Here is an 18,941-nt window from a genome sequence, read left to right as displayed (position 1 = left end):
TTAAAAAGAACACTCCAACAATATGGTTTTATAGAACTCAAAAAAAAAAAATATGCCCACCCTTTCTCCTTGCCCTACCCCCACACAATATTTACAATAATACCACTCCCAAAAAAACCCATGCTTTTCACTATGATAGATATTAAGAACACATATTAGGGATTTGAAGATGGTGGCGTAGGTAAATGCCTGAACTTGCTGCCTCCCACAACCACATCAAATTTACAACTAAAATACAGAACAACCATCATCCAGAACTGCCAGAAAGCTGGCTGAATGGAAGTCCAACAACTAGAGAAGTAAAGAAGAAAGCATACTGAAATGAGTAGGAGGTGCAGAGGCGCAGAACAGGCTGGTCGGGCACCCACATGTGCTGCTTTTTTAATCAGGAGGGAGATCATCTCTATGGAGGACACCGGAGAAACAAGGGGTCCCAGCCTCACACCGGACACCCAGCCTAGGGTCCCAGAGCTTGGAATAGAAGTCCCTAGGGGCAGTAAGAACTACAGGTTGTAAAAACCAGTGCAGACTGGGGCTTAGTGACACAGAGGCTACTGGAAACCCAGCTGTCCCTCTTAAAAGGCTAGCACTATGAACTGAACTTACAAGGTCCTGCTTCCTCTGAGCTCCAGCATCAGGGCTTGGCTTTGGGGGACACAGACACATATGAGGAGGAACTGGATTATCTGGCATCAGGGCAGGAACTTGTCTTCCAGACAAAGGTGCTTGCAGGGATCACTGTTCCTATTCTGGGACATCCCCAGTCACAGGGCTGACTGGCAGCCATTTCTGTTTGCTCTGCCCTGGTGACTCCCTAAGACCCCACCTCATCCAATTTACAACCCCACCCAAGCTGTGTGCAGCTGCTTTTGCATATGAATGGCCTGTCCTTGCTCAGGCTAAACTCTGAAATAAGCTGCAGCTGGGTCAGGGAGCCCCAAACCTATCAATGAAAGGTCCAGGACCCACACCAGGACCAGCCTGCCTTGCTTCATAGCTGGGCCTCATCTGGGCACTTCCAAACCCAATACAAAGAGGAGGAATCTGCAGATCTCTCTGTAGCTCCTGCTGGGTGGCCTCAGGTAGTTGCTGACTTTGTACCTCCTGGGAGGCCCAAGAGCCAATGGACCCAGTGGTCAGTGTCAGACCATACCAGACAATAACTCTACACATCCATAAGCGACACACTCAAGGGGCAGACTCAGTGAGCACCAAAGCCCCACTGAAGCAAGTCCTGCTCCATAGGGGTGTCTCCTGCACAGCAGCTTTCCCACTGTAGTCACAGCTGGTCCTCACAGCCAATTGGCCTGGAGATCAATTCCTCCCAGTGACACCAACAGCAATCAAGTCTCAACTACAACAAGATTGTGCTCACAGCCCATGAAGGGGTGCACTTAGAGCTTCCAGCTCAGGTTACTGGGGAAGCTGAGCCACTGGGCCCTATAGAACACCTACTACACAAGGCCACTCTACCAACTCAAGGAGCTATAGCAGCTCTACTCAAAACATAGAAAAAAACCACAGGGAAGCAGTCAAAATGCAGAGACAAGAAACATGTCAGAAATGAAAGAAATGGAAGAAAGCAAACTACTGAATATAGAGTTTAAAACTACGATTATAAGGTTACTCAAGAATCTTCTAGAAACCTCCAAAAAAATGGAAAAGGACCAGTCAGAAATTAAGCATACACTGATCAAAAATATGAACAACAAACTGGCAACAAATACATACTTATCAACAATTGAATCTAAAAATCAAAATAAATGAATAAGAAATCTTATGAACAAAATAAACTGGTGAATAAAATAGAATCAGAGGCATGGAAATGGAACAGACTGACGATTCTCAGAGGGAAGGGAAGAGACTAAACAAAGATATTATATGCATATACGCATTACCTCTGGACACAGACAATAGGATGGTGAAGGCCTGGGGCAGGGCAGGAACTGGGTGGAGGGGGGCAATAGGAGGAAAAAAGAGGGACATCTATAATAATCTCAACAATAAAGATTTTAAAAAATAAAAATAAAAAAGAAGTATATCAATAAAGTGGTCCAGAAAAAAAAGAACATGTATTAAGAGTAAAATTCTTCCAAATTAAGTTTTCATAAAAATTAAGTTTTAAAATTTAACTGTTAATAAGCTGCACTAAAAAATTTATTCTTAATCTATACCTCTAGAATAAATATTGACCTATAGTTTTCTTTTCTTGTAGTGTCTTTGTCATTGGTATTAGGGTTATGCTGGCCTCACAGAATGAGTTAGGGAGTATCCTCCCCTCCCCTCCAGTCTTTTAGAAAAGTTTGAGAAGAACTGGTATTACTTCTTAAAATTCTTGGTAGAATCCACAAATGATGTTGTCAGATCCAGGGCTTTTCTTTGTTGAAAGATTTTTGATTACTGATTCAATCTCCATACGTGTTTCAGGTCTATTCAGTTTTCTTTGTGATTTATTGATTTTATTGGGTGACACTGGTCAATAAAATTATATTGGTCAATACATCATTTATTTTTATTGTGTGTTCACCACCCAGAGTCTTCCCCTTCCATAGCCATTTATCCCCCCTTTACTCTCTTCTACCTCCACCACGACCCTTTCCCTTTGGTAATCACCATACTGTTGTGTGTCTGAGTTTGGTTTTTTGTGTATGGGGTTTTTTTGTTTTTTGTTTTGTTTTTGCTTAATCCCTTCACCTATCTCACTCAGCCCCCCAACCCCGCCCCTCTGACAGACAGCTTTCAGTCTCTTCTCTGTATCTATGAGTCTGTTTCTATTTTGTTTGTCTCGTTCATTAGATTCCACATATAAGTGAAATCATATGGTATTTGTCTTTCTCTGACTGGCTTATTTCACTTAGCATAATATTCTTCCAGTCTACCCATGCTATCACAAAGGGTAAGGTTCCTTCTTTTTTTATGGCCGAGTAGTATTCCATTGTGTAAATGTACCACAACTTTTTTATCCACTCACCTATTGATGGGCACTCGGCCTGCTTCCAAATTTTGGCTATTAATACTAGCACTGCAATAAACATAGAGGTGCATATATTCTTTTGAATCAGTGTTTCGGGTTTCTTTCACTATATTCCCAAAAGTGGAATTGCTAGATCATAGGGCAGTTCCATTTTAGTTTTTTGAGGAGACTCTATACTGTTTTTCCACAGTGGCTGCACTGGTAAGTTATTTCTTGAAATTTGTCCATCTCATCAAGGTTCCAAGTTGGGGGGCATACAATTGTTCATCATACTGTATTATACACTTCCTTATTTCTACAGAATCAGTAGTGTTATCTCCACTTTCATTTCTGATTTTAGTAATCTGAATCTTCTTTATTTTTTCCTAGTCCAACTAAACATTTGTCAATTTTGCTGGTCTTTCTAAAACCCTACTCTTTTTATTCACGATGTAATTTATCTCTGATCTAATCTTTATTATTTCCTTCCTTCTAGCAGCTTGGGGTTTACTTTGTTCTTCTTTTTATAGTTTTCTAAGTTGTAAAGTTAGGTTGCTTGTTTGAGATCTTTCACATTTTGAAAGCATTTATAGCTACAAATTTACCCTGAGCAATGCTTCCACTGTATCCCATAACTTTTGGTAGGTTCTGGTCTTGTTTTCATTTATCTCTAGTATTTATTAATTTCACTTGTGATTTCTTTTTTTATATATATAGTTTACTGATTTTTTACAGAGAGGAAGGGAGAGGGATAGAGAGCTAGAAACATCGATGAGAGAGAAACATCGATCAGCTGCCTCCTGCACACCCCCTACTGGGGATGTGCCTGCAACCAAGGTACATGCCCTTGACTGGAATCGAATCCGGGACCCTTCTGTCCGCAGGTCGATGCTCTATCCACTGAGCCAAACCGGTCAGGGCCACTTGTGATTTCTTATTTAATCCATTGGCAGTGCATAAAGAAAGAAGGATGAAACACTTTCTAGACAACACTTACTCCTTAAAACAGAACTGATAATGGCCACAAACATACAAAAATATGTGAACTACGTTGGTCCTGGATTACTTTTTGAGGCAGTATACTGGGGCAATGTGAAGAGCACAGGTTTTAAAACCAGAAGTTCAAAATATCAGTTATATATCTTGTTTAATTAATAATCACTTATATGTATCGGGTATTGTTCTATGTACATAACAAATATTAACTCGTTGTATTAATTCATTTCATGTGCCCTAAAAGAGGAGAAATGAAAAGACTTCCATTATTTTGTAATTCACTTCCTTTAAAGTGTTTTGCATCTTTTGATTGCCAGCATGTCAGTTCATCATTATAATAAATTTATAATACATTTTCATGTATATATTTTTCTCTATCCTAAAGCTTTTATCATAACACTCAACACTTAGAGCTGAAATCATAGCAACTAAAAAGTTAAATACACAGAAGCCTGCCTCATTTTTCTAGGTAATACAGTTAGGTTCAAAACAAGGTGAAATGAATAATGCATGCATTATGAAAGTTTACCTTATAACAAGCCTAGTAAATGAGATGTGCACATTTACAGTTGTTTCCTTCTTAAATGAATCACTAAACAAATAACCTAAGCCAGTGGTTGGCAAACTGCGGCTCCCGAGCCACACGTGGCTCTTTGGCCCCTTCAGTGTGGCTCTTCCACAAAATACCCGCTCTTCCACAAAATACCGACTTCTGCGCATGGGCCACAAAGTTTAAATCACACTGTACATGCGTGCCCACACATGGTATTTTGTGGAAGAGCCACACTGAAGGCGCCAAAGAGCCACATGTGGTTCGCAAGCCGTGGTTTGCCGACCACCGATAAGCTATTAACCCAAATAGGACACAAAGCTAGTCAGTATGCTCTGACAAAGGCTCAGATTACTAACCTGAGAAACTATGAGACCTGGACTCCCGCCTGATCTCTCGCTACTAACTAGGTATATATGTTACTGGACAAATCACTCCGCCTCTTTGGACCCTAATTTCCTTATCTGTAAAGGGAGAGGGTGGATTAGATTATCTCTAATTTTCCTTCCTGCTCCAAAAGTCTACGATTCTATAACCTTTTTATTTTACAGAAAGTTTAGAATGTTGGATTTTCTCTCATTATGATGAAAGTAAATTTTGCTTATGACCTACTTCCCTCACTAGATGGTGCTATCTGCACAGTTACTGAGGCTCTAAGAACCCAGCAGGCAGGCCTCTCACAAGGGCCACTTACAATTCACCAGGGCTGGACAGTTCCTCCCTCTGAGGGCTCTGCAGGCCACTATAAGACATTTAACAGGCCTGCCCCCATCCTCCATGTCCATGAGACGTCAGTAATCCCCATCTCCCCAATCACTGTGACAACCAAAACAATCATATAAAGTGCCCTGCCAGGAGGTCCAGTTTAGAGCCACTAAAATACATGGTCTTTTTCCATAGTTAAGAAACAAATAAAACTAAAAATGAATGATTTCGTTGTTTGTGAAATCAAATAAACAAAAATCATTTCTGTAAATGACTAAAGTGCCAAATTCTCTGTATAATGACAAATATATAAACACAACAAAATCAAATATTTCACAGGACATCGTTTTGTCAGTGGATACCTGAACAGCTATTTATTATTCTGTGCTTACGCCACACCTCAGTCCTACCAGCTTTTACTAACTCTCTACTAGTCATTTTGAATTTATATAATGGTAAATTAAATATCTTGTAAATACAAAATTAAAGCAACTATAAAAATGTAAATACACAAAACAAGCTCACAGCTACTAGAGGAGCACAGTTGAGAGCAATCCAGGGAAAGCAGGCTGCCTGTGTTGAAGGAGGCCTCAAGAGTAACTTTATTTTAATGAATTTTCCATCTTCTCTTTAGCCCTTGGCCTTAAAAACTCATAAAACTAAAGGGACAGCACATGACCAATAGATCCATCTCCCAAGAACAGTCCCATTAGCCAAGCACATAAGACTGACATAAAATCAGAATGCCTACTTATCAATGTATGGCAATGGCTGTTAATTGCTAAAACTTCCAGGGGCACAGGGCATTTGTGTCCTCAGGTCAGTATGCTCTCTCCTTCTCAGGATGGTACAAAGGAAGCCAGCCTAATAAGGGTAGAAAGGAATACAAGAATTATGTTATGTGATTTGAATATTAAATGGCAAGAAGTCAAGGGAGTGTGATGCATGAATGTCCAAAAAAAAGGATACAAACCAAAAAAAGAATCAAATCCGGGATACTTAAAATAACCCTTTGAGGTAGATACTATCACTATTCCCATTTTTTCAGAGTAGGAAAGAGACTTGAAGAGATTAAGTGATTTTTCTACAGTCACGTGGAAGAGATAAGAGTTCAGACATAGGTCTAACTCTAGAGTCCAAGGTCCTAACCACCATGCAGATACAGTATAAAATCCTTACAATTGCTAACAAAGAAGTCTCTACCTACCTGTCACTTTTCCCTCTTGACACTGGTGCTCTTGACTCTATTCTGTAGTCACATAGAACTTTCAACTCCCGCACAAGGACATCATTTCTCTTCCTTTAGACACGCTGTCCGCCATGTCAAAAACACCACTGTCAACACCTTCACCAGAATTATTACTACTTAGCTGTTATACCTTCACTTCAAATAATTTCTTCCTCAATCTAATCCCTAGACTAAGTTTGCATGACCCTTAGATAAAGTTACGTCTCTATGGTATATTCTTCAATTGGGAGCCTCTTTCTTACTCAAGTTGTGACCTCCATCAAGGTATTGTGCATCCCTACAGCCTAGATAGGCATACATTAACTACATGGTGAATTGTAAGTGAACACCAACATTACAAGTCAGAGAAGAGCTATATACACCAATTTAGGGAGCATGGCACCTAGGCCTAAAAAAAAAAAAGAAAAAGAAAAGAAAAAAGAAAAAAAACTGTCTTCTGATTATATTCACAAATAAATTTTTTAAATGTGTCAATCAGAATTAGGGGGTAAATCAGCCCAGAATCTGAAAAATCTGATGGAAAATGCTGGCCACTGTCGACTGAGGTCTTGCCTTGAGAAAGTGAATATCCCAGCCTACTAGACGTGATTCTTGTTTGTGGCAGGGAGAACAGAAAAGAGAGGAGTAAAAACGGAGCTGGCGAAAGCTATAATGAGGCTGGCACAGAAGTCCAGGTAATAAAAAATGCTAATAGTAGAGATGAAAACACATTGGAGTATATTTTACAGATAGAACTAGTGAGACTTGGTAAGTGATTACATGTAAATGATAAAGAAGATGGAAGTACTAAGGAGGACTCCGGGTGTTTTCCAAAAGCAACTGAATATAAGGTGGTATATTTATTGGAAAAAGGAAGATTAGAAGAGAAATAGATATGAAGGGCAATCAAGGATTTAACATTGAATTTATTAGGTTTGAGATACCTGCAGAATATAAAGAGGATATAACAGGCCGACATCTGAACGTAAATGATTAGAAGACTAGTGCTCTTAGGACTTGGATTGTATCAGCGCTGTAACATAGGTCCTGCTATTGTTCCCAAACCACAGATGAGAGAAATCAAGGTTCCCAAAGGATAGACAACTCGCCCGAGATCACACAGCTAGCACTCTCTGGCCAAGCAAATTCTCAAACGGAGGCAGTCTAGGTCCAGGGCTCGCTTATTATCATGACACCATATTGCTTCCTGGACGGATACCCTCACTATGGGAACGCAGGAAGGTTCAGTATTTGGTATCCAGGGAAGAAGGGGGGAGGTGTGAGGTTCAAACAGCAAATTAAGTCAAGTCTCCACAATGAATGGAGAACCCCCCTCCTTCCCCCAAACAGTGACAGCATAGCTTCTAAAAAGTTTCTTGGCACCTTCTTATAAAACAAGGACAGACAATCATGAGTCACAAATTTTGGGGTTTACAGTTCCATCCATGAGAGAGTAACTATTACTGGACTTGTCCTCCCACCATAAATATCTATAAAACTGGGCAGATATATGAGGCAAAATTTACAGTTCTGAATAACAAGTAGGACAATAATGTAATTCTTGAGAGAAAGAGAAGCACTAAGGCAGTGGTCGGCAAACTGTGGCCCCCTGAGTGTGGCTCTTCCACAAAATACCACGTGCGGGTGCACACGTACAGTGCGATTGAAACTTCGTGGCCACACTCAAAGGGCCAAAGAGCCACATGTGGCTCGCGAGCTGCAGTTTGCCGACCACGGCACTAAGGTGATCCCCAGACTTGCCCCTGCTCTCTGCTAGGACAGTTTCCTGACCACACAGAGGGAGGGAGGACTTCTAAGCAGAGCATGGTGAGACAGGATGAGCTAAAGAATTAGACAACAAAAGTTCAGGGCTGCACAAGGGGCTGGAATTTGTGAGGATTATACCAGAAAAAAAGATTGTCCCAGAAATTGGTATAGAGGCTCCTTGGATTTCATTAAAATTAAAAATATTTGCTCTGCAAAAAATAAAAACCTTGTTAAGGAAAAGATGAGTCATAGATAAGGAAAAACTACTTTCACATATCCAACAAATGACTGTATCCAGAATATGTAAATAACACTCTAAAGCCAACAGTAAGCCCTAGCCAGTTTTGCTCAGTGGATAGAGCCTCATCCTGTGGAGTGAAGGGTCCTGGGTTTGATTCCGATCAAAGGCACATACCTCGGTTGCATGCTTGTTCCCCAGCCCATCAGGGAGCATAGAGGAGGCGACCAGTCAATGTCTCTCTCTCTCTCTCTCTCTCTCTCTCTCTCTCTCTCCCCCCCCCCCCCCCCCGCTCCCACTCTCTCTAAACAACAATGGAAAAATATCCTCAGATGAGGATTAACAATAATAATAATTATAATAATAATAAAGTTAACAGTAAGAAAACAAACAATCCAACTAGAATATGGCAAGATTTGAACAGATACTTAACCAAGGAGGAACAGAGGTGCCAAATAAGCACTTAAAATCATTAGGTTATAAAAGACTAAATCTTCTATAACAAGAAACCAATAATGTCAAAACCTAATGAGTCAAGAAATTACAAAATAAACATATTACACAGAATTATAGAGGTAAATAGCTAAACAAATTTAAGGTGATTTTTACCGCTGGTTCTAAGGGAAGAGGCAGTGAAGGCTGTTATTTCCCATTGTAACACTAAATGACTTTCTATAAGATGATGAAATGTATGGCTACATACACAAATATATACATATTTTTTAAAGGGGAGTATGATTACCCTGGTAGGTGTGGCTCAGTAAGATGGAGCATCATTCCATGTACCAAAAGGTGGCAGGTATGATTCCTGGTCAGGGCACATACCCAGGATGTTGGTTTGATCCCCAGTTAGGGCACATGAGGAGGCAACCGATCGATATTTCTCTCTCACTTCAATGTTTCTCTCTATCTACCTACCTACCTATCTATCTCTCCCTTCCTCTCTCTAAAAGCAATAAAATAAATTTTTTTAAAAATGCTGAATTATATCTAGAAAGCCAATGAAGGAGATAAAATAAAACACACAAAAAAAATATTTGATTAACTCAAAAGCAGAAAAAAAGGAACAGAGAAACAAAAAAATAGGTAACACAAATAAAAAGGAAATAGCAAAATGGCTGACCTAAATACATCAATATTGATAATTACATTAAATATAAATGGACTATACACTTCAAGATAAAAGCAGAGATTGTCAAACTGAATAAAAAAGCAAGATCTAGTTTATGCCAATCTATAAAATATGCATTTAAATACAAACATTCATGCCGAAACCGGTTTGGCTCAGTGGATAGAGCGTCGGCTTGCGGACTGAAAGGTCCCAGGTTCGATTCCAGTCAAGGGCATGTACCTGGGTTGCGGGCACATCCCCAGTAGGAGATGTGCAGGAGGCAGCTGATCGATGTTTCTCTCTCATCGATGTTTCTGACTCTCTGTCTCTCTCCCTTCCTCTCTGTAAAAAATCAATAAAATATATTTTAAAAAAAAACACATTCAAATAGTTTTTGAAAGTAAATGGGTAGAAAAAGATATAGCAACTGAACAGTAACACACAAGAAAACTGGAGTGGCTATATTAATGTAGAAAATAATGTAAAAAAATTAATGTCAAATAAAAAATACTTCACTGAGTATTACTAGAGACAAAGGGATAATTCACAATGATCAATCAATTCAATAAGAGGAAAAAGTAATCCCATATGTGTATATACCTAATACAGAGCATCAAAATTCATGAAGTATAAACTAACATAAGAAATAACAGACAAATCCACAATTATACTTAAAAATTTCAACACTCCTCTCTCAAGAACCAGTAGACAAAAAATCAGAAGGATATAGAAAATCTCAGTGATGCTATAAAACCACCTTAACCTAATTGATATTTATAAAACATACACTCAACAAATACAGAATGCACATTTTTTTCAAGTGATGAAAATTCAGCAAGGTAGACTAGATGATGTGCCATAAAACAAGTCCCAATAGATCTGAAAAGATTAAAATCTTACAGAGGCTATTCTCTAAACCACAAAGGAATTAGAAACAAGCAATAAAACATTAGGCAAATCTCAAAATCTGTATACTAAATGACTCCCTTTTGAATAACACATGGATAAAATTAGAAATCACAAAGAAAATTAGAACATATTCTGATAACTGATAATGAAAATATAACATATTGAAATCTATAACAGCTAAAGTAATGCAGAGTGGAAAATTTATAGCCAATGATATATATCCCATCTTAGAAAGCTAGAAAAAAAAAGAGTAAACCCAAAAGTAGAAAATTAGATTTCATAAAAATTTTTAACTTTCATTCTCCAAAACACACAACTAATAAAATAATAAAGCAAGCCACAGATTGGGAGAAAGTATTTGCAATACACATATTTGACAAAGGACTTGTATCCAGTAAATGTATTAAAAAACTCACACAAGCCCTAACCAGTTTGGCTCAGTGGATAGAGCATCAGCCTGCGGACTGAAGGGTCCCAGCTTCAATTCCGGTCAAGGGCATGTACCTTGGTTGCGGGCACATCCCAGTAGGAAGTGTGCAGGAGGCAGCTGATCGATGTTTCTCTCTCATCAATGTTTCTAACTCTCTATCCCTCTCCCTCTCCCTTCTCTCTGTAAAACTCAATAAAATATATTTTTTTTAAAAAAGAAAAGAAAAACAATAAAAATGGGCAAAATATCTAAAAAGATAATAAAAAATACATTAATGGCCAGCACAATGAAAATATGTTCCACGTCTTTATTTATCAAGAAATACAAATTGGCCGAGACCGGTTTGGCTCAGTGGATAGAGCGTCGGCCTGCGGACTGAAGGGTCCCAGGTTCGATTCCGGTTGCGGGCACATCCCCAGTAGGAGATGTGCAGGAGGCAGCTGATCGATGTTTCTCTCTCATCGATGTTTCTAGCTCTCTATCTCTCTCCCTTCCTCTCTGTAAAAAATCAATAAAATATATTTTTAAAAAAAGAAATACAAATTGAAAATATAAATGAACTAAATAGATCAAAAAAAGAGCAAAGATTAAAAAAACAAACAAACAGCTACATACTACTTATAAGAGACACACATATAAGAAAACAACCCTAGCTGGTTTGGCTCAGTGGACAGAGCATCAGCCTATGGACTAAAGGGTCCTGGGTTCAATTCCGGTCAAGGGCACATGCCCAGGTTGTGGGCTCAGTTCCCAGTAGGGGGTGTGCAGGAGACAGTCAATCAATGATTCTCATCATTGATGTTTCAATCTCTCCCTCTCCCTTCCTCTTTGAAATCAATAAAAATATATTTTAAAAAGAAAAATATTTAAAAGAAAACAGAAAGCTTGAAAATAAAAGAATGGAAAAGATAATACCATGTAAGCACTAATCAAAAGAAAGCTGAGCTGTCATAACAATAGTAATAAAGGAAAAAGTGGACATTAGATAAGAAGCATTAGTAGAGACCAGAAAGATTTCATCTTGATAAAAGGATCAATCCAGCCTGGCCAATGTGGCTCAGTGATTGACATCGACCCATGAACCAGAAAGTCATGGTTTAATTCCCAATCAGGGCACATGATGGGGTTGTGGAACTGATCCCCAGTAGAGGGCTGCGGGAAGAAGCCGATCAATGTTTCTGTCTTATCACTGACTAGAGGCCTGGTGCACAAAAATTCATGCACTCGGGAGGCGGGTCCCTCAGCCCGGCCTGTGCCCTCTTGCAGTCTGGGACCCCTCGGGGGATATCTGACTGACAGCTTAGGCCCGCTACCTGGCAGCCTGGGAGCCTTCAGGGGATGTCCACCTGCTGGCTTAGGCCTGCTCCCTGGGGGATCAGGCCTAAGCTGGCAGTCAGATATCCCTCTGGCAGCTCAGGAGCCCCTGGGGAGTGGGCCTAAGCCAGTAGTCGAATACCCTTAGCACTGCAGCAGAGGCAGGAGAGACTCCTGCCACTGCCGCTGTGCTGGCCAGCCATGAGCCGGCTTCTGGCTGAGCAGTGCTCCCACTGTGGAAGCACACTGACCACCAGGGGGCAGCTCCTGTGTTGAGCATCTGTGCACGTGATAGCGACAGGTTGTTCCCAGTCATTCCACCGATAGGGTCAATTTGCATATTATCCTTTTATTATAAAGGGACTTTCTCTCCCTATCTCTTCCTCTCTGAAAATCAATAAAAATATATTTTTAAAATATATATATGTGTGTGTATGGACTAGAAGTGAAAAATAAAGCAGTCATTATTTGCAGACAAGATAACTGTGTATATGTAAAATCTGAAAGAATCTATGCACTATTAGAATTAAGTGAAGTTAGCAAGGTTTCTGGATAGAAGGTTAATTATGAAAACAAACTGTATTTCTCAATATAAGCAAGCTCATTTTTTTAAATGACACTGTTTATAACATCAAAAAATGTAAGTCCTATACACACACAAAAAAAAATCTCAAAACATCACTGAAATTATAGAATATTTAAATAAATGGATAAATATATCATTCGTGGATTGAAAGACTCAATACTGATGACACTAGTCAACTTTCCCCAAACGGAACTATATTTAATGTACACAACTCCAAACAAAATCCCAGGCATGTTTTTGTAAAGGGGTGTAATTTGATAAGCTGATTATGAAATATATATGGAAAAACAAAAGACTAAAAATAACAAGTCAATCTTGTAGAACAACACTGGAGGACAGCTCTCAGATCTTAAGACTTATTACAAAGCTACAGAGATGATGTCATTTGGCTCAAAAATAAATAAAAGGCCAATGGAATAGAATAGGGCGTCCAGAAACAAACTTCCACATAGTCTCCCAAATTTATGACCGAGACACTGAAGTACGGTGAAGAAAAATGACTCTTAGATAAACAGTGCTATCCATATGAGGGAAAATATCTTAACTTCTTTCTATATATTATATATTAAAAAATAACAAAACAATAGAGCTTCTTGAAATACAACAGGAACAATTCATTGAGATGGGAAAAGATTTCTCAACTAGAACACACTTACCTAAAAGGAAAATTTCATAAACTGTCGTACATTAGTTTTAGGAAAATCGTGAGATAGCCAATCTGTGGACAATGATTTGGGAACCTCTTCATCTACCCATCTGATAATTTACTTAATTCTACTTATGTAACATCTAAAAAACTGCTTTTGCTTTTGCTTTTGTGAATGAGTAATATCTTGATTTATGAAATTAAATCTATAAAACTGAAAATGAGAAGTTCAAATAATAATGATTTTTAATAGTTAGGACTTTTAATAACTATCAAAAACTCAACAAAGAATCAAATACATTTTGAATTTAATATATGAAGTAGCATTGTTTTCACTCATTTTAAAAAGTTCAGGTTTACTCCTAATTAAATCCTACTACTGCTAATACTCAGTTATCACAGATAATTAAAAACAGCAACCCAGCGTCAAGTGCCCTGTTAAGTAGACGTGAACAAAGCTAACTTAAATCAGGGTAAACACTCAGAGCTGCAGTCTATGGAGAGTAAAAATAAGCCATCTGCTATAACAAAAGTAATCTGAAAGATACAGAGTAATAAGTCTGCTCTTCTATCGTTTATTTTAATGGTGAAAATTCAGTTTGCTCAGCCGGGATCATAGCTACAATATGATAAACCTTTCTCCCAGTCTGGAAAAACAGCTACACACCATCTTATTTATTCAAAAAGCCACCTTAGATCCACAAAATAAGGGAAAAGAGTACAATAAAGAGAACGTTAGCTTCCAGACGGTGCAGATTTAAAATGGTGTTAATGAAAAACTGAATACAATCTCTCATTCACTGTCCATGCCAAACTTCATTAAGACAATACACATTTGTCTTTTACTGTGTGAAGGACACTGTGTATTCTCAACTGCTGAACATTTTACCTTTGCAGCAAGCTGTAGTCCAATTTTGTCAGCTTCAGCCTCCAGTGTTCTACTGTATGGTCTACTGAACAAATACTAAGAAGAAATAGAAAAGAAAAGCTCCACTCAGGTTATTTCACAGCAAAATGAAACTTTTAAAGTTAATCATGGAGTACCTAGAATCAAGTTTTTATACTCTCCACTTATTAACATTTAAAGAACATCTTGGCATAAAACATACAGTGCAGCCTTTATTTCCTCCACCAGAGATAAATATTTTTAAAACATAGAAAGAATAAAAATAAAATCTTGCCTACAAACTTCTGGAGAGTCTATTGTATCACATAGAGTACTTTTTACCCATTTATAATCTCCACCTACTATGTGGAAGATTCCCTAAGAAAGCTTATTGATGCAGCCTTTTATTATGGCCAAGGAATAGTTTGATCGTGGATTTTTAAAAGAAAATTGAAAAAGTATAGCCATATAATAGCCAGTGACACTACCAGAGGATTTATTTCAGTTGGAAAATTAACCATATAGCAGGATGCTCTTTCTTTGACGAACTATCTTAATTTCCTTTTTTTCTAGGTATTGATTAGTTAGGAAAATGAAATTTTCTTCCAACCTCAATTAAAAAATGCAAATAGATACTGTAACTTTAATTTTCCTAATTACTTGTATTTATGTGAATGCTTTCCAGTTAAATTCTCATTTTCAGTAAGCACTAAAACTTTGCAGGAGATGGATCAATAGGCAGAACTTTTGAGAAAAAAGCTATTAATTGGGAAAGCAATTTTTCAGAAGTACATGCCAGTGAGAGCTAGAAATAATATAATCAATCTGACTCACAGTATGTGACCATTGTATATTACTTCCTTCCTCCTCGGTAATGTCTGTTTTAGGTTGCTAAACTGTGTCATACAGTGTCTTCACTCTCCACAATTCATCTCCAGGTGTCCCATCAAGTCCAATGATAGTATAACTAATTAAAAACACTGGCTTTCAAAGGAGACAAAATCAGGTTCAAGTCCACATGCTGACACTTTTTAACTGTTCACCCTGGGCTAATTATTTAACACACCTAAGCCCAGTAGCATCACATGTTGCAGAGAGGATAGAATGAGCAAACAATGATAATAGCTCCTATTTATTGGGTCCTTACTCTGTGCCGGGCACTGTGCTAAATGCTTTAAATCAGTGGTTCCTAAGGGATGTAACTGTGTTCCCTGGGGACATTTGGAAGTATCTGGAGTCAGTTTTGATTGTCTGGGGGAGTAAGACGGGGAGGGTGGGAAGGAAGAATGTTACTGTCATCTAGTGGGTAGAGGCCAGATGTTTAGAGGCAGCTAGATGCTTAAAGGCTCCTAAACACCCTGCAGTGCACAGAACAACTCTCCAAAAAGAATTTTCCAGTCTAACCCTAGCTGGTTTGGCTCAGTGGATAGAGTGTCAGCCTTCAGACTGAAGCGTCCCAGGTTCAATTTGGTCAAGAACACATGCCCAGGTTGCGGGCTCGATCCCCAGTAGGGGATGTGCAGGATGCAGCCAATCAATGATTCTCTCTCATCATTGATGTTTCTCTCTCTATCTCTCTCTCCCTTTCCCTTCCTCCCTGAAATCAATAAAAATATTAAAAAAAAAAAAGCATTATCCAGTCCAAAAATATCAATAGGGCTGGGGTTACATTGAGAAATCCTGCTTAAAATGTATCATTCATTTCACAACAATGTTTTGAATTAGCCAATATTATTACTTCAATTCACAAATGAAGAAATTGAGGTCTATATAAGGAAAGTAAACTGCCCAGGTTCTATAGAGTTTAGATCTAAAGAGTCTAAATTCATCTGATCAGAGCCTGTATTCTTAACCCCTGTACATAATTCATCTGTATTGTTTATCCTAGTGCCTAACATATGGCAAGCATTTCATAAGTTAGCTACTATAATTATTATTAATAACTCTCAAAACCCTGCCTCGTTGCACTCATTGAGGGCTGCTACACTATACCCAAATCTTTAAGATCACAAACATAGAGCTCCCCAGTGGTTAAGTGAGGGCCCTTCCTTCTTCCTTCTTCTCTCCCTTTCTCCTGCAGATAAATGTCAGCAATTCCCCTTCCGTAGTGACTTCACTATACTCATTCTTCTCACTCTCTAATTACAACAGGCAAGCTTTCTAGAAATATTTCCTTGTCACTGAAGTTTGGGGAACACTTGATTTAGGGGGACAAGGGTTCCAAGAGAAGTAATTCCTACTTTATTTTGTTTAATTCTTAAAGAATTATACTGAAGTAGCAGAATTCATCAAGTATTTCAAAAAAGAAATAGCTACAAGTTATCTTTATGACCAAATCTTCTGATTCCATTACGGAAAAGGCTATCTATTGATAGATAGCGAAAAAACTAAATTAACTCCTTTGACTTCCCAGCACATCATAACAGAAATAAAATTCAAAAGATGAGATCCTATAACCTAAGCAATAACCATTCCTTCTTTTTCTTTTTAAGAACATTTATTTCAATATAAATGAAGCCAAATGATATGGTAACACTGAATAAAAGACTTAGTTATCCAATTTCTAAAGCAATTTGTCTCAAAGAATTTTACACATTAGATTTAAACAGCACCCAGATGGCACTCTGATGGGTGCTCCAAAAATCATTAAATAGACAAATAACAGATTGTTCCTAAATAACCAAACCTCCCAGGACAAGAAGAAAAATTTGAAAAAAATAGATGTAAAATAAAATAATTAATCATAGTTAACAAAGCAATTATCAAGATTGCGAAACCTACTTTCAATATTGCTATGTTTTGAACAAAATGAGAGACAACACATCTTATGAGATGATTATCGCTAGACATAAGTACTAAAACAAAAGTTAACAAACACCTAACAGGACTGTCCTTTCAGTATTTTCTAGGCAATGTTAGTTTAACTAGGAGTGAGGAGGTAAGGGTGATAAAGTAGCTCAGCCAACCCTGCGCCCATAGAAGTTTACAGCTTTTAAGAGTTCTCCATGAAAATCCAAATATTTGGGGGGGGGGGGGGCGGGAGGGGGGGGCAGAGAATCATCCAGTGGGTACACCACAGTCAATATGAGAAACAAAAGTGGAAAGTTTGAAGGTAAAGCCAAAAGTGGCTAAGCTCTTCCAATCCATCTATTTCCATCATTTGAGAGAATATCCCCCCAAAATGAGAAAACAATAAAACACCAAATTAGTCCCCAGATTTCATGACAATATGTTAAAACATCTCTGACATTTGTTGCTTTACAGTAACATTAAAATATCCTCACCACAGGCCATTAGAAATTCAAGTTATTGTCTCAGACTTACCTCTTTCAATGTAGACTGCAACCACTGGCCCACAATTGCCAAGCTATCTCGAGGACAAACGGCCCAAATCATTGTGAGGAAAATTAGACCTAGGAAATCCAATAAATGAACCACACTGGCCTTTTCTGCCTGCGAATAATCACAATAATGAAAATTACACTTAATAAATTGAGACAGCACATGCTTACATTTTCTAGTTCATCATGTGTAATCACATTAAATAACTACTTACGTTTAAATGACCTTCAAAAACTAAGATTGTAAGGTTTTTTTTTCTTCTGCGTGCTTTATCCTTTCCCAGTGTGCTTGTTCCATCCCTTGCTTACATACTTATATATTCACTAGAGGCCCGGTGCACGCATTCATGCACCAGTGGGGTCCCTCAGCCTGGCCTGCGCCCTCTCACAATCCGGGAGCCCTCGGGGGATGTCGGGCTGCCAGTTTCAGCCCAATCCCCGGCAGTCCGACATCCCTCGAGGGGTGTAGTAGTGCATGAAGTGGCAGGCAGCTGAGGAGGAGCCCAAGCCTGGGCCGGGTGCTGTGCAGCACTGCACCCACTCATTCCCGGCCGACTGCACCTGCCACCGCTGCTCTGTAAGCTCGCTGAGCAGCACTCCTGCTGTGGGACCACACTGACCACCAGGGGGCAGCTCCTGTGTTGAGCGTCTGCCCCTTGGTGGTCAGTGCATGTCATAGCAACTGATCAACCAGCTTTGAGAGAGATTCATTCACTCACATATACTGAGCACTTACCATCACTCAGATACAATGACAGGTTCATTAATTTCTGGTTTCTTAATTTCTGGTTTCTTAACAAGCATAGCAATCTTGTGAAATATGTACTATTATCCCTATTTTATAGTTAAAGAAAGTAAGATGGAGCCAGGTTAAAAGCTGCCCCCAATATACACAGCTATTAGAAAAAGGACTAGGAATCAAACCCAAGAAATTTTAGTTTCTAATATAGTTGCTAATTCTTTTTTAAAATCACATAAATGTGTTTATTATACTTTTTGGGCAGAGACTACACACTACCTAACACATGAAGCAGTTAAAACAAGGAACAATTCAGAAAAAAATTAGAAGTTTACTTTAAATAAAAATCTTTTGGCCATCATGACCTTATATATGAAGTATGATTCACTTTATATGGGTTTGCAATTTTGTAAGTTTGGAATTTCTCACCAGGAAACTGGATTCTTTGAATTTTTGTATTTACTTATAACAATAATCACAAAAGGTTTTACTTAAAATAGTTGTTTTTAGTAATAATATTCATAAGTCTAGTGCACAGTATT

The 18,941-nt window shown here is 38.5% G+C and overlaps 1 protein-coding gene across 6 annotated transcripts in view; it reads right to left on the bottom strand.

Annotated features, from left to right (window-relative positions):
* The window catches only part of OMA1 (OMA1 zinc metallopeptidase), a 68,829-nt gene that overhangs the window by 36,738 nt on the left and 13,150 nt on the right, over window positions 1-18,941 (bottom strand). For all 6 annotated transcript variants that reach the window (XM_059689399.1, XM_059689402.1, XM_059689398.1 and 3 more), the window contains 2 exons: window positions 17,644-17,772; window positions 14,323-14,397 (listed from right to left, as the gene is read on the bottom strand). In XM_059689399.1, the coding sequence (XP_059545382.1) occupies window positions 14,323-14,397; window positions 17,644-17,772 (204 nt within the window). The remainder of the gene's footprint in view (window positions 1-14,322; window positions 14,398-17,643; window positions 17,773-18,941) is intronic.

This window comes from Myotis daubentonii, chromosome 3 (assembly GCF_963259705.1).
Source record: "Myotis daubentonii chromosome 3, mMyoDau2.1, whole genome shotgun sequence".
Lineage (NCBI taxonomy): Eukaryota > Metazoa > Chordata > Mammalia > Chiroptera > Vespertilionidae > Myotis > Myotis daubentonii.
Note: the sequence above shows the minus strand (reverse complement) of the source record. Positions and strands in the feature narration are given on the sequence as shown.